Genomic DNA, 15,201 nt, shown 5'->3' with positions numbered 1-15,201 from the left:
TGTTTCATCTCATGAGAGCTTGATAAACTTGATAGCACGGGCAGAGTTAGAGCCCATCTGTCGTGGGAGCAGCAAAAGGCAAGGCAAACACCTGTGAGGAGCTGTGCTGGGTGGGCTTGGGCAGTTCTTTGCTAGGAGGAGGATAGCCTGGGGTATGCAGGTAATGGAATACTTGTTTGCTCAGTGGGAGACTGGGATAAGGACTAAACACAAATTGGATGGTGGATGTTTTCTTTTGTTGCTTTTTTTTTTTTTTTTTTTTTTTTTTTTTTCTTCAAGTCTAGGCCCTTTTCTCTTAACGTAATGTGGCATGCTGAAGGGAAGGCCTGGAAGTGGGGCTGATGTCATGCTGGGAGCTGCACACAGGCACTGGTGCTGGCTAGCTTACATCTCTGCAGTCAGTGTCCCTGGTTGTTACTGCTCTTCCTCATTCCTTCTGCTGACTGCAAGCTGCTCATTCCTCAGAGTTCTTTCTACTTGTCACACCTCATGCCTGCTTGCTCATTACCTGTTAGCACGCTGCTGGGCTCGCATGCTTTTTGCAGCATGAAGAAAATTTACTAAATGTAGATCCCTTATTTTGATCCCTTGTCCATCCCTTGTCCATTCCAAGGCAACAGCGTGTAGGCTTAGCATGAGACTTCTCATTTGGTCATAGTTGGCTTACCCACTGTTTTTATGCCAGAGGACATTTCACGTGGAACAGTGCTTCTGAACACTTTGGAAGCTTTGTGGGATGAAAATTATTTGTCCAGTTTGAATGTTGACTTGAGTCTGTGGCAGTGTTTTTGACACAGTGATGGGGGAGGATGTTAATGTGTATACTGGCAATTGCATGCATATATAAATGATGGTACAAATGTATTAATGCTGCAAACTGCAAGTGTTGCCTTTCTAACTTACAGGCTTTTCTCTCTTGCAGGGGATTTTTCCTGCAAACTATATTCACTTGAAAAAGGCAGTTGTCAGTAACAGAGGGTGAGTGGTTTTCCTTCTTTTAAGAAAGTGCGGTTTCTCTTTTAGAAGGGAATCTAAGAAATTGTTATTAAAATGTATAGTGCTTTTTGTACACTGTAGTTTGTGTTTATAATGTCCTGAAATTGAAACATTATTCCGCAGAGCTGTGTTATAAATTCCTTGATTTTCTTCTTGTTTTTAACACAGCAGGAAGCAGTTCTGTTATTTACTCCCGCTCCCTTTTCATAAAATCAATACTTCAGAGGTGCTGCCTGATATGTGCCTATTGTAAAGAATTCTATTTATATTTTTAATTTCTTGTTGCTCCTCACTGGCAGAATTCTATATTCCATTCTGTTTGTTAGGGAGGCACTGGCACGTAGGCAGCTGATGTCATTTCTGAACAGATTTTCGTCCTTATATAGCTGACAAGGTAACTGTGTTACTTTGGAACTTTTCAAGATCATCCAACCCCCATACCTCAGCCCAAAGAATGACTCAGGTGTGCTCTGCTGAATTGTCTTTTACCTTCAGGGCAGCAGAAGGGCTGATTAGGCATAGGGTTAGTTTAGTCAGTGTGAATAGCAGAGCTGATGATGTGATGGCAGAGTTCTTAGCGCAGTTTCCAGCGAGGTTAACTGATGCTCCTGCATGCTCAGAGCTGCTCTTATCTACATTTTCTACATTAGGACTGTTGTGAGGAGAATTAGAGGTGCAGCATTTCAGATGGTCGCCCCAAGTGGAAGATGAAACGGGGAAGATAAAACTAAAAGATGGCATTTAGTGAAGTTCCTGCAGAAAAAGGTGTGACTTCTGATGGTCTTGCATTGTGTGGTTAATTCTCAAATGGGCTGAGTAAACCTTTTAAGGGCAGCAGTAGTACTGATGCTTCATAACTTAGGAGTGTAGTGAAACACATAGCTTGTGTGCAGTGACTGCTCCTGATGTGTACTCTCCTTGTGGGAAAGAACAGTTTCCCACAGTTTATCAAATTACTAGTGGTTGAAGTTAATTCACAGTTTGTGAAGGGCAACCAACTCAGGATATTTGCATTCTCAATAGGACAATTTTATTTTTTAAAACTAAGTATCTGAAGATTGGTTTACAATACAGCAGAACATAGTTGGAAAATAATCTGATTCTGACTCAGAGATCGTAGTCGTTAGTCATGCATTGGTAAAAAGAAATGAATACAATTCTGCCCTGTATTTAAGACTACATTCCAAGAACTAGTATGAACATTTGTATAATAATAAAGCATACTATAATATATATAATAAATTAAAAAATATATATAATAAATACTATTATATATATAATAAAGCATACTATTCTTAAGTGTTGTGCTTCAGATCACAAGCATATTCTGTAGAGATGTGTTAAAACATGAATAGAGGTTTCCTAGTCTTTCACTTTGTCCACATATGAAGAAGTGCAGCTGTGGAGTAGGGCACAATCTCAGATGCTAGGTGTTAGGTTTTGAATGGGAAGGGTGAAGTCATTGGCATAATTATAGAAAAATCTGTCTTGCTGTCCTGGGGCTTTCAAGTCCCAGCTTTAATGGGTTGAATGCATACGTAATATGGCCTCAGCAGGTTTCTGAGATATCAAATATATATATTTTGAAATAATACAAGATTTACTTATGTCATTAATGTGAATGTGTTTTTAGTAGCTTGGAAATGAAGTATTGGAACTTAGTTCTCTACTCCAGAGATACCCAGTAACGTACGGTGACTAAAAATCATAGAATCATGGATTAACTTAATTTAGAAAAGACCTTTTAGGTCACTGAATCTAGCCACCAACCTGAACTACCAAATCTTGGCACTAAACCTTATCCCTTAGCACCATGTCCACGCATCTCTTAAATACCTTCAGGCATGAGGAATGCACTGCTGCCCTTGTCAGCCCATTCCAGTGCTTGACCACCTTCCCTGTGCAGATGTTATTCCTAACATCCAATCTAAACCTACCCTGGCACAATGTGGGCCGTTAACTTCATCCTGCTTACCACTAACTGTCTGTAATATCACTCAACATGAAGGGCAAGTCAGGTACTCCTGGCTCAGATAGCATATTGTATAATAATATTTATGTTAATTATCACATTTGTAGATCTTAGTGTAATGAAAGAAGGGAGTGCAGTGCTTCTCCTCTGATTGGTAAAGAAGACCTTGGCTGTGAAGGGATGAGTTATTTTGGTTAGAGGATGGCCTGGTTGGGTTCCCCTGAAATCCAGTAGTGAAGAAGCCTTCTGGCTGGGGAAGGCCGTAAATGGTAGATCTTCTGGGTGTTTGATGTACTGGCAGGGTGTCATTAGAGGGAGGAAAGGGTCGGACTGGATTAGACAGAACACAAGTGGAAGGGCCCCACTTACAGACAGAGTAATTTAACGTGCTATAATAACGAGAAGTGTTTTCACTGACCTCAATTAGAATGATTTGAATATTGAACACATAAGTAGAAAATGCTTCATGAAAGCAAACTTTTGGGAATGTCATGGAGGAACAATTGATAGGAGACTGGAGTTGCTTGAGTGTTACAACAGGCAAGATGTTACTCTTAAAACGTTTTTCTTTAGGTTGAGAGTGTTCTACAAATGACTGTGCTGGTACTTATTTCCTTATACCATTTCCAGAGTACCTCTCCTAATTTTTGTCCTCTTCTTGTCTAGGCAATATGAAACAGTTGTGCCACTTGAAGATTCTGTTGTGACTGAGGTCACAGCAACACTACAGGAATGGGCTGTGCTCTGGAAACAGCTGTATGTGGTAAGAACTCTTCTCATTGCATAGCATTTTTCAAATACCTCGAATGAGAGCTATGTTGCATGCTTCCCAGCCCATTAGGAAAAAAAACATGAAATACAAATTTTTAGATTTCCTTTTTGTCTGGTGGGGGGAGTGGCTAACTGTAGAAGCCCTGGTAATGTGAGATTCACATTGGAAACTTCGGCAGTTTTGAAATTTTGCCTTCAAATCCCAAACCTTCCTTGTTTAAATTGATAAGAAATTCTTAAGAAATGTTCTTAAGAAATGCGTTTAGTAACACCAAAATGGAAGACCTCTGCAGGTCCCCTCAAAGAATTACTCAGCACAGATTGTATTTGTTTTGGTGTTTGGGGTTTAATAGACGAAGAACTCAAACAGAAGCCTTTCCATATTGTTGTTCCTTCCAATATTAAAAGTGAAATAAAAATAAACACTCTTACTCATAATTTTCAGTTGCTGACAGACAATGTCACCTAGCTCTGCTTTCATTATAATCCTACTATATTTTTTTTAATGGCCAAATCCTATAGAACGGCAAATAAGAAACCTGCATACTTGAAAATATTTTTTTCCGTTTTATTTATTTACAGTTTTTTTTCTTAATAATTATAAGCTGTAACTATTGAGTTAGGACCAAGAACTGTAGGTAGTTGATGTATGAAATTCTTTTCTTTAGAGAAATACCTCTATGTAAACCTTGCTTAAGTTAAGCCTGAAGTGCTGTTAGTGAGATACTTGGGAAATATAGGCAGAAAAGATGGGTCCAGTGTAGCACAATGAGCCTCATTCCTTTCTCCCTTCAAAAAGCAATTAAGTCTATTATGAAATCAGCTTTCCTTGTGTTGCTTCCAATTCTTCTCTGATGGCACATGCAATATACAGTCTTCTTAGTACTGCTGTTACATCATCTAGCACTCCTTGTTTTTTCCATTCCAGATATTCTGTTGCTGTATGTTTCTATAAGGTAGATTTTTCTCTCTCCCCAGTGTCTTATGAAGAAGGCAACAGTAGTATGGCAATAGTATTGCAGCTGCGAAAGGAGAATTATTTTACTTAGAAATTAGTTGAACTTCCATTCTACTAATCTGTTTCTTTTTGATTGTTATAGCTACGTTTTGAGGAGAGGGAGTAAGAAAGCTCTAGCTATAAACTTTAATGTTTCTATTTCTGGGACTGCTTTCTATTCTAGCTCATTACACACAATGTTATTGTATTCTTAAATAACAGGGGAAAAGATTTACTGGTTTCATGTAATTTGGGAAGCAGGCATCAGCTTCAAAAAAGAAGTTGGCAAAGCTTCAGAGTGGGGGGAAAATCTTTTGCTTTTTCCCTCTGGAGTACTACAAAAAATAGTATAGAAATGATGAAAAAATCATTTAGGTTAGAAGGGACCTCCTCATGCCGTCCCACTGGCTGCTCGCATAGGGTCAGGCAGAGCAGGTTGCCCACAATGGGGTCCTGTCAGGTTTTGATCCTCTTTGTGACAGAGACTCTAGCACTTCTCTGGGCATTGCCGTCGGTGTTTGACCACCTTCACAATAAGAAGTAATGTTTTCTTATGTTCAGCACTGCTGATGTGGCAGTGTAGCTTTCCTGACATGAAGGAACAGTCTCTGCTGTTGTTAGGGGGGTGACCGAAACGTGTCCTATTCAGAAACTGTCCTGAAGGCTGTGGAGTTGTAGAGGATGCACAAATGGATGTGGCAGTGCGGGTGTGCTGTTTGGTTAGAAATTGAACAGTAAGGTCACATGGTGAAGTGTGTTAAAGAGACTAAAGAGAAATACTTGTTTAGTGTTGGGTCAGCATCAGCAGAAATTTTTATTAAACCCGCGTTGAAATATGAATCATTTAAGAAATCTAATTAGTGTTATTCATCATGCTGCTGTGCCTTGTCAGCTTAGTAGAAAAGTTCTAAGGTGTAGAGAAAGTTAAAATGCTGGTTGTTAGCGCAGATGTTTTCAGTAGGTCAGTACCTATAAATGGCAGCAGTGGGCACCTCTGCAGTGCAGTACTGCTACGTAACAGACAGCTGCCAAACAACATGCAGAGCATCTCTTCGTAGCTCTGGATGTGCTGAGCTGTTCATCTTGTGTTTTGGCAGGCTTCATGCTTGGATTATGGTTTGGAGGACGAGTTTATTTCAGTACAAAATTCCAAAAACCTTCTTTGGTCTTGCAGTTGGGGTGCGTTGTAAGGTTTCTGCCTGCCTCTCAAATAACAGACTTGGGAATTGCAGTGTCTAGGAAGCCTGGAGCAACTGCCTGAAAAGAGGTGCTCTGCGGTTCCAAGACAAAAGAGCTGAGCTGAAAGAAGCTGGGGGAAGAGGAGAAAGCTAACGAAGGGGAAAGTAAAGTAAAGCTCAGGTTTGAGAAACCGTTGTAGAAAATCAAGTCTCATAAAGCCTTCCTCACATCTCTCTGACCACAGAGTCCATGCTCTTACCAGGAAGAAATTCTGGGAAAGCTCAAATAGCTTTCAGTTAGGAGCTGTGCAATACTTCTGGTTTGCAGACTATAAAATATGTATTGGAAAGATGGGCCTGAGTGCCACACAGTGTTGTGATAGTCTTACAGTTTCTGCTGTCAATGTGAAAGCTGAATAATCGTGTTACTAGAACTAGAAGCTGAGACTGTAGAGAAAAAGGCATTTATGTGCAATGAGTTCTTAAGGGAAGGTTGTGCTTAGAAAGAATTTGAAGCAAGACGGTGTATGGTGGCGTTCTCTGTGCTCTGTAGTATCATAATCCAATTACTCAGAGCATCTGTCTATAAGTGCTAAAAAAGCAATATGATTTCTGAAAATACAGGAGATTTCTCTCCATCTGGAAAGGTATAGAGATATTTATATGCTATAAAAGCCAGGAGAAAATTTTTTCAAGGTCTTTAGTAATTTATACTGAATGTTTTTTGTAACAGTAGTGGTAATCTGGTTAAAAAACTGTATGCTCATCTAACAGTACTTGGGATAATCTGTAATAGTAAATATTTAATATTTCTAAAAGTAAATGCTTGTTTAGTTTTGAGATTAAACAAAAAAAAAAAAACATTTCTTTTTTCTGTTTGAATAAGTAGTCTGTGTGCAGATGTCGTGTCCTGGTACTGGAAAAGAAAGTTTTCCTTCTGACGTGCGTGTCTGCGGGGTTTGCAGATGAGCATGGGATCAGTAGGTGTTGGTAACTTCTTTCTGTCCTGAAGGTCACCGTTCTGTGTCACATACTGACATTGGAGTTTTCTACTTCCACTGCTGTTATGTGAAGTTTCTGGGGAGGAGTTAACAAGAACTAAATGTTTTAACTGCATGCTATGTAAACTTTGTTTACTGTGTGGCTTATAACATGGGTAGAGTTTCTGATAACAGATGCCCAAATGTGCATGTGAGCATATGTGTATATTGTCACTGCATATCACACTGCTTTTATTTGGCGTTATTCTTTAGCCTGGCTCATAAACTCTGAGTTCTTGGAGATTAATTTGGACAACATAACTTCTTCCTTCTCTGGGAAGCCTAAGAAATTTAAAAGAAGGTTCTATTTGTCCCTTTTTAGTATTACAAAAGCACGTAAGAAGTTGCCAGAGATTCCCTTCTCTGATATTGCACTTTGTAATGTACTGGGAGAGAAAGTAAAAATAGTTATTATTTGTACTACGTTGGGAAGCTGAGCTTATTCTTGTGAGTGCTCCAAAGAGATGGAACAAGGCAGAAAAAGGAAACAAAACAAAGTCTTCAGGGGAGACTTTTGAAGGTGCAGAGCTGGATAGAGATGCACAGTTGTGTTTGTTGTGGTGATGTGCATGTGTGTAGCTGTCAGGCAGTTGCCCAGACCAGTATATGACTTCCATAGAGAGAAAAATAATACCAAGAAGGTGGATAACTTTCTCTTACCTTGTAGATGTTGGTCAGATCTGTTATTTTATACTACTTCTAAATAAAGGATCTGTAAGTTCTTCGTCAGCTTTAGTTAATTAGGTCAAACAAGACTCTTGTGAGTTCTTAAGTCAGCTTAAGAGATCACTGTAACTCACAGGTGGAGCACAGCAGCTATTTTAGCAGTAAAAAAATTCCTCAGAGTTTTAAGATGTGATGGGGGGATGATTTCTGTTGAAATAGCAGATTACTGCGGAGAGACCGAACGTAACTGCCCAATTTAGAATTTGGTCAGATCAATAAATGTAATTTGCTACTTCTCTGCAGAAAGAGCAGAGGGAAGAGTGTGGAATGCAATCTAATCCACTGGGAATAGGTGGAATTCTTTGCCAGCTGAGTTTGAATCCTTTTAAATCTTCTGAAGCTCCTGTTTAGTGTAAAAGTGGGCAAAAGGACGTGGTGCAGTTGGAGCTGGTCTGGGTGTTTATTGTAAGGCTTCCCTGGCTACTGCAGAGTGGCATTAGTTCAGAACTGGCATTTTAAAACAAATGTCCTTTACTGAATCACTGGTGTAGTTTTTAACCTTGTATTGGAGTGTTTTGAGACATTTTTAATTAGTGAGGTGGCATTTACTTCAAAACTGGTGAAACCATAGAAGTGATGTTTAAAAAATAAACAAAACAAAAAACACAGCACCACAAAAAAAACAGAAAAGAAAAAACAACCACAAACCATGCAGTGCCTGACTACTACTTCAAAACATCTCCTGTGAAGGTGCAGGGTGGAAATACAGTGCTGATGATATTTCACACACGGTTCTTTGCAGTTAGACTCCTGGAAAGGTACAATATCTGGTCACCTTTCCTCTTTCTGAGCCAGTTTCGAGGTTACCTGCAGACAGGAAGCTCCTTTACATGGTTCTTCAACTGTTGTGAAAAGAATGCTTGAAAGAGTCCTGGAAAGTTGCTTGGCCCAGGTTGATGCTAACAGAAAACTGGAAGTCATCCCTAGTCCTGTGTTTTGTTATTTGATGGCATTATGGAAGTGTTTTGTGTTTTTCATGGTTACAGTGAAGGGTGGATCTTCATGGAGTGCCCAGTAACTTGGCCATGAGTGCAAGTGGCACCTATACAGTCTTATAAGTGCTGCGCTGAACATGGAAGAAGCAAAGAATAATTATTTCCACTTTGGCGCCTACTTTGTCAGTTTCTCAGAGTGTGCTGAGAAAATGTCTAATTGTTTAGCAATTAGCTTTTAGCTTATTTGCTGTTTGATTACTGGAAAATACTTAAACATTTTCCTGATTGGGTGTGAAAGATGTGCAGAATGATTTGGAGCATGATGAGCACTTCAGTGCTGTGTGCCTAAGGTGGATATCTTTATAATTTGGTATGTTTGGTCATGGAAGGGGAAGCTGGAGATGAAGTGTCATGGTGTGGTTTATGTCACTCTGCTCAGTACCTCAGACATTTTTGTACCTTAAATTGTAGAGGTTTGCACTGCTGAAGACGTTGGTTTTGGAAAGTTGGGTGGAGTCCTTCTCACACTTTGTTCAAATGAGAATTGAATTTACTTAATTATGTATAATTTTTTTAAGATCTTCAGTAAATGTCATTAATTTTGCATTTTGTCTTTGGTGGAACTCAGGCCTCAGGTAGAATCTGCATTTTACCATTTATTGGGTCACAGCCATAAAATGCAGTCAATTTCAGTACATCTGTTCTTTAGCACCAGCTTGCTGAAGTTCCATTGAAGTGCTTTGTATTTTGAGTTTATAAAGGATTCCTGTAATTATTCTTTCTATTCTCTACTTTTAAGAAAATTAATTCTGTCGGTTCCTTATAGTGATTTGTGGAAGAGCTCTGAAGGATTGAAGTAGTCATAAAATTTGAGGAAAATAAGATTAGTTTGTAAACATGTCTTACATCATTAATATTTGAAAAACTGCAATAGTTGGGTTAAAATCCACTCACCTCTGAAGGTCACATAATTTATGGGAAGCTTGATTTAAGGCACAGTACAACGAGCAGCAGTATATTCAGCATGTTTCGCTTTTCATTTATGTCCACATATGGATTCACATATAGATACAGTAATGTTTGGCTGTTTAATAAATAACAAAAGGCTGACTATAAAACAGAACTCACAAAAAGTCTTATCGCATTGTATGGGAGGAACGCATGCTTTGAGTTGCCATGGAGACGGATAGATTTTAATAGATTTTTAAAATAAAATCAGTTAGGTGCAAGCCACTTTCTGGTGTCCTTGACAAGTCTTACAGTGACAAACTGCACATGGTGTTCTTGTAATTTCTTTCTTGCTTTGTAAAAGAAGCATTTTTTAGTCATTAATGTGGGATATCATCACGTGCTCTTTTATTTTGGAAAATAGAATAGCTGCCTTTCCTAATGCTGAAATTCATAGCAAATTGCCTTTTTTTTTTTTTTTTTTTTTTTGTAGTTCCATTTAAATTTTTAAAATGCAAGCTAGTTTGTAGCTAACAAAGAGCTTTGTCCTTTTGGAACAACACGCAGTCTGCCATATGCTGCAAACAACAGTACCCATATAAAGTATGTGTGCAATGTTGGAAGATAGGAATTTGAGTTTATTGAATGTTGGCTCAACATTAGGTGAGAACAGACAATCAGCAGGGAAACAAGAAATTGCTGAGGAAAAGCAGTGGCTGACTTGCAGATGCTTTCAATTCATTGCTTTTGTGCTATAAACAAAGTGAACGCTGTATTACATTAGACCATGGAAAGAAGGTTTCACTACAAAAAATCCAATCAGGAATGGAGGTTGTTCATCCACAGCAGGAGGCTCACCCGCGTTGTTCTCAGTATGGTGTTATGACAGAACCAGCTTTTGAAAGAAACAGAAGTGCTAGTGTAGTTTGATTGCAGGCTTCCAGAGGTGTATTGAAGAAAGATGGTAGTTCGGGTTTTGTTTTCTTTTTAAGAACAGAGAACGAGAGCAGGGAGGAAAACCTGGGTAAGGGAAACTGGCAGTCTGGCCTTCTTGAGTGAGCCAGCGAGCTTATATGTGTGCCTGGAGCTCGGGAGGACAAAGATGGATTGTCCCTGGTGGGCCTTTGTCAGAACTGAAAAGACAGTTTGTTGGAGTTCATTTAATAGAAGACAGATTTTATTTTATTTTTGTTCATTAGAAAAGCAAAGAACATCTGTCTTTTTGGCAGCCTGTCCGGTGCTGCTGTCCGTGTGGTGTCGAGAAGTGCCCTTCACCCTTATCCTGATTTGTGTTACTTCCTGTTTCTATCCCTAAGTATTGCAGAGGAAGGAGTAGCTAACAAGTAATGTTTGTTATTGTTACTATTTTAATGTTTTTTATATTAAAATATAAGTTTTCTAAACAACGTGTAGCAAGAAGTTTAATAGGTGGGAGGTGTGTAAAAGCTGTACGAAAAACCACAGCCTCCCAAGGGCTGTAGCTGCAGTGGTGAGCAGCTAGCACTTGGCATGCCGGCTTTGATTACTCATTGCACTGTTGCTTTTGGCTGGGCAGCAGGTAGTTCCTGGTTATCCTCGTGTCCTCCTAAACAAACAAAAAAAAAGCACCATAACTGAAAAACTCAGTGGTACGTCTGGCAAGTGGCTAGATACTAATTTTTGCATAAGATATTGAGGTCAAATTAAGACATTCAGTGTGATTGTTGAAGACTTCAGTATTCTCTCTTTACTTTCCAGCTACATGATTGTATGCTGTAGAGGCAATTGGTAAATAACAAAAACTCTTTTCAATGTGTAAGTAGGCTTCCAAAAGCAAGCATTCAAGGACCAGGGGAATGCCTCTGGTCTCAGTTCAGGCTGCTTTTTCTTTAAGAGCTGTGGTAAGACCTTTGATTTTGCGGTCATTTGCTATATAGTATGTGGTAATGAGGCTGCAGTCCCCCCCATCCATCATATGCTGCAACTGTTGTATGGTGAACAATAATTGTTAACAAAGGCCTCCAGAAAGAGGGAGAGCTGTGCTCGAAAAAACAAAGAAAACATGGTGCTCCCTGAGGTTGGGGCAATCTTCCATGAAGACATTAGGGAAGATAACATCAGTTATTAGTGGATACTTTCTACTTAAATCTCTCAGTAAAGCCAAGATGATAATAGATGGTATCTCTGATCTTGCATGTATGTTTGCAAAGCTGTTGTAGGTTGAAGCACTTGGATACTGAATGTTATGTAGAACTCCTTAGAATAGGTTCAGTTAGTTTGCAGTGCTTTGAGCCACAGACGGTAAAGAAAATCCCAATAGATGTAATGAAGGGAGCATATAAACAGGAGGAATGAGTGTCTATGTGGATTGATAGTGGTAGGAAAAGAGGGAATGATTTTAAACTGCAACAGGAGGTTTACGTTGGATATGAAGAGGAAGTTTTTCACTCAGAGGGTGGTGAGGCACTGGAACAGGTTGCCCAAAGAGGCTGTGGATGCCCCATCCCTACAGGCATTCAAGGTCAGGCTGGATGTGGCTCTGGGCAGCCTGGTCTGCTGATTGGCGACCTGCACGCAGCAGGAGGTTGGAACTGGATAAGCACTGTGCTCCTTTTCAATCCAGGCCATTCTATGATTCATTTGTAAAGCTGTAACACCTGCATCATTTCATTTTTTTTTTTTATGTGTGTGCGTGAAGTGGCTCAGTTTTCTCTTTTGGATCAGCCTCATGGTCTTATCCAGCCTCAGACATTTCCTTGGAGGTTGTGAAAGAAGGGCGTCATCAGCTGGGCTTAATTTTCTCTTTCCTGGAGTTGGTCGAGGACTACTTCCTGGTCCAGTTAACAGATGGACCAACCCGAGCTGAAGCCTGACGTGGTGCTCATCAATGCAGATGAGGGCATCAGAGCGGTTGAGATAGGAGGTGGCCTGCAGTGCCTGTGCCTTGGTGGAGTTTGTGACCTGGACGAATGCATGCCTGGCAAGAAGCAGAGTCAGGACCCTGAGCTTCAGGAGAGCAAACTTGTGTCTGCTCAAGGAGCTGCTGAGTGGGATCCCCTGGGAAAGTGTTCTTAAGGGCATGGGCACAGAGCAGAGCTGGCAGCTCCTCAGGGCGCCCCTCAGAGAGCCCAACGGCTCTGCACCCCCCAGCAGAAGCAGTCGAGCAGGGGAGGCAGGCGGCTGACATGGCTGTGCAAGGACCTGCAGCTTACACTGAGGGAAAAGAGGGAAACGCACAGAAAGTGTAAGTAGGGATGTGTAGCCTGGGACGAATGCAGGGCTGTTGTGCGTGTGTGCAGAGATAGGATTAGGAAAGCCAAGGCGCAGGAGGAGCTGAACTCAGGGAGGGATGTGAAAGATAACAAGGAGGGGTTCTACAGGAACATGGGCAGGAGGAGACAGGCCAAGGAGAGCGTTCCCCTCTGGTGAAAGGGAATGGGTTCATTATGAGTCATTGGTAGGGCTGTAACACCTGCATCATTCCAAATGTCTTTTGTGTGTGTGTGTGTGTGTGTCTCAAATGAACTCTCAAAACTTAGGTGTTGCTTTAGAAAGCTCTGCCTAATGACCCCAGTGTCACTTTGAATATTCAGATTTGTATTCCCACCATTTGGTTTGCAAGAGCTAAAAACACCATTAATAGGCTTCAGAATTAGCTGGGGTGGTGACAAGGACAATGGCCTAGGTTACTGTTCTTGCAGCTGCCACAAGCTTCCCCTGCTCCAGGTGACAATGACTGATAGTCACATTGCACTGCCAGTACCTGTCTGTGTTAGGCTCAGTATTAGACACAACATGCCTCAGCTGCTCTTGCAAATTGGCTTCATGTGCCTGTACGCAAAATGCATTCTCCCATCAACAGAAGACCACACAACTTCAGTTCAAACAGAATGTCTCAACTGTTATTAACTTATATGAAGTGCAAATATAACATATTCTTAATAATATAATAATCTTAATACTCATACATAATCTTAATAGTCTATTCAAATATAACATAACTCTTGTTAACTTATACAAAGTTCAAATACCTATCTATCTCTATGTAAGCAAATTTCCCCTAATCAGCAGCTCCTTAGAAACTGCACCAACAATGAGCTGCTCAAAGATTTCCCTTCCAGCTGCTCAGTTCTGCAGGTGACTCAGTGGCAGCTTCTGTTGGCTGGAAGAGTCCCAACAACCGCAGCAACTCCTCTTGTTTTGCCACTGGATTCAGCCTGCCACCGGATTGCAACAGGAGGTCCTCCATTCCTGGCTTTCATTCTCTCCTCCTCATTCGCCTTGCTCCTATATACAGCCTCTGACGTTTTGCAGGCGGTTGTAAAAGAAGGTCGTCATCTTCCGAGCTCAGTTTTCTCTTTCGCATCAGCCTCATGGTCTCATCCAGCCTCTGACGTTTCCTTGGAGGTGAAAGAAGGACGTCATCTTCCGAGCTCAGTTTTCTCTTTCGCCTTAGCCTCACAGTCTCATCCAGCCTCTGACGTTTTGCAGGAGGCTCCCAGTTCAGACGGGACTTAGGTGCTTTTCTCTTGGTGGGGAGCTGAAGCACAGGCATCCTTCAAGGCTCACCAGCCCAACTCCCAACGGCCAGCAGGCCTGAACCATTACTGCATGTGTTGTGTTCCAAGAACCCATGGCAACGGGCGGCGTGGTCTCCTGACATCATCACCTGCTGACTGTGACCGTTCAGCACTTCTCAGAGCATTCCACTGCCTGCTCCTCCACACACTATTACTTTTCTTTGCAGTAAGAGCAAGGATTACATATGGCTTTACATTTACCCCTAAAAGTAAATATTCTGCTTTGGGAACAAATGCATCGGTTGATACTGAAAGTCAGTTCTGAAAATAAATGACTTTAGAACACCTCAATAACTTTCGAAAGAAAGAACCATTTTTTGTTAAGCGCCTGTTGGTAATACCTCCAGAGCTGATGTGTTTTGATGAGATTCAGTACATTTTACAGAAAAATTTCTACTGAAATAATGGAAGCATGAATCACGAGCACCCCTAAGTCCTTTTTGGCTGAGCTGTGCTCCATCCTTTCATCCTCTGCTTGTATTGATAGCAGAACTTGCCCTGACCCAGCTGCAGACCTTACACTTGCCTTTGTTAATGTCATGAGGTTTGCCTGGTCCCACACTCAAGCCTGCCTGTGTCTCTGGATGGCATTCTGTCCATCAGACGTGCCAAAATGCATAAGTGCATTTCAGATCTGTCATAGAACAAGGCAGGATAGCTAGGTATGTGTATGTGCAGATCCATTTAATTTACTGTGAATCATATTTTAAAATGTGGGCTTTGGCCATTAATTTTCAAAATATGGTGGTTGATCTTGTTCTACTTGTAAAAAGCCTACCAGAAAAGTAGACTTCATCTCTCTCTGTCTTATTCATTCATTCCGCTGTGGTTATTTTGTATCTGTTGTTTCTGTTACATAAAACTGTAAGAGTGGTTATATGGAAAGATGACCAAAGCCTTGAGTAGTTCAGTAGTTTCCTTCTGGCATTGTTATATCTAGGGTGGAGATAGAAGAAGCACTTTCATACTTACCTTGTAAGTCTAAGTATTCAGATCCTCACCTCATCATCTTGACTGGATGATCTTGAAGTCTTTTCCTACCTGAGCAATTCTGTGATTCTGTCTTTTCAATATTCTGT

At 40.7% G+C, this 15,201-nt stretch overlaps 1 protein-coding gene across 1 annotated transcript in view; it reads left to right on the top strand.

Moving 5' to 3' along the window:
- DOCK3 (dedicator of cytokinesis 3) overlaps positions 1-15,201 on the top strand; it is a gene marked incomplete at both ends in the record, with an annotated part of 169,496 nt that overhangs the window by 25,961 nt on the left and 128,334 nt on the right. The window contains 2 exons of the mRNA XM_079540482.1: positions 923-978; positions 3,635-3,731. Of these exons, the coding sequence (XP_079396608.1) occupies positions 923-978; positions 3,635-3,731 (153 nt within the window). The remainder of the gene's footprint in view (positions 1-922; positions 979-3,634; positions 3,732-15,201) is intronic.

This window comes from Tetrao urogallus (assembly GCF_951394365.1).
Source record: "Tetrao urogallus genome assembly, chromosome: 10".
In the NCBI taxonomy this organism is placed as follows: Eukaryota; Metazoa; Chordata; class Aves; order Galliformes; family Phasianidae; genus Tetrao; species Tetrao urogallus.
The sequence above is the reverse complement of the archived record's forward strand: the minus strand, read 5'-3'. Positions and strand labels throughout refer to the sequence as shown.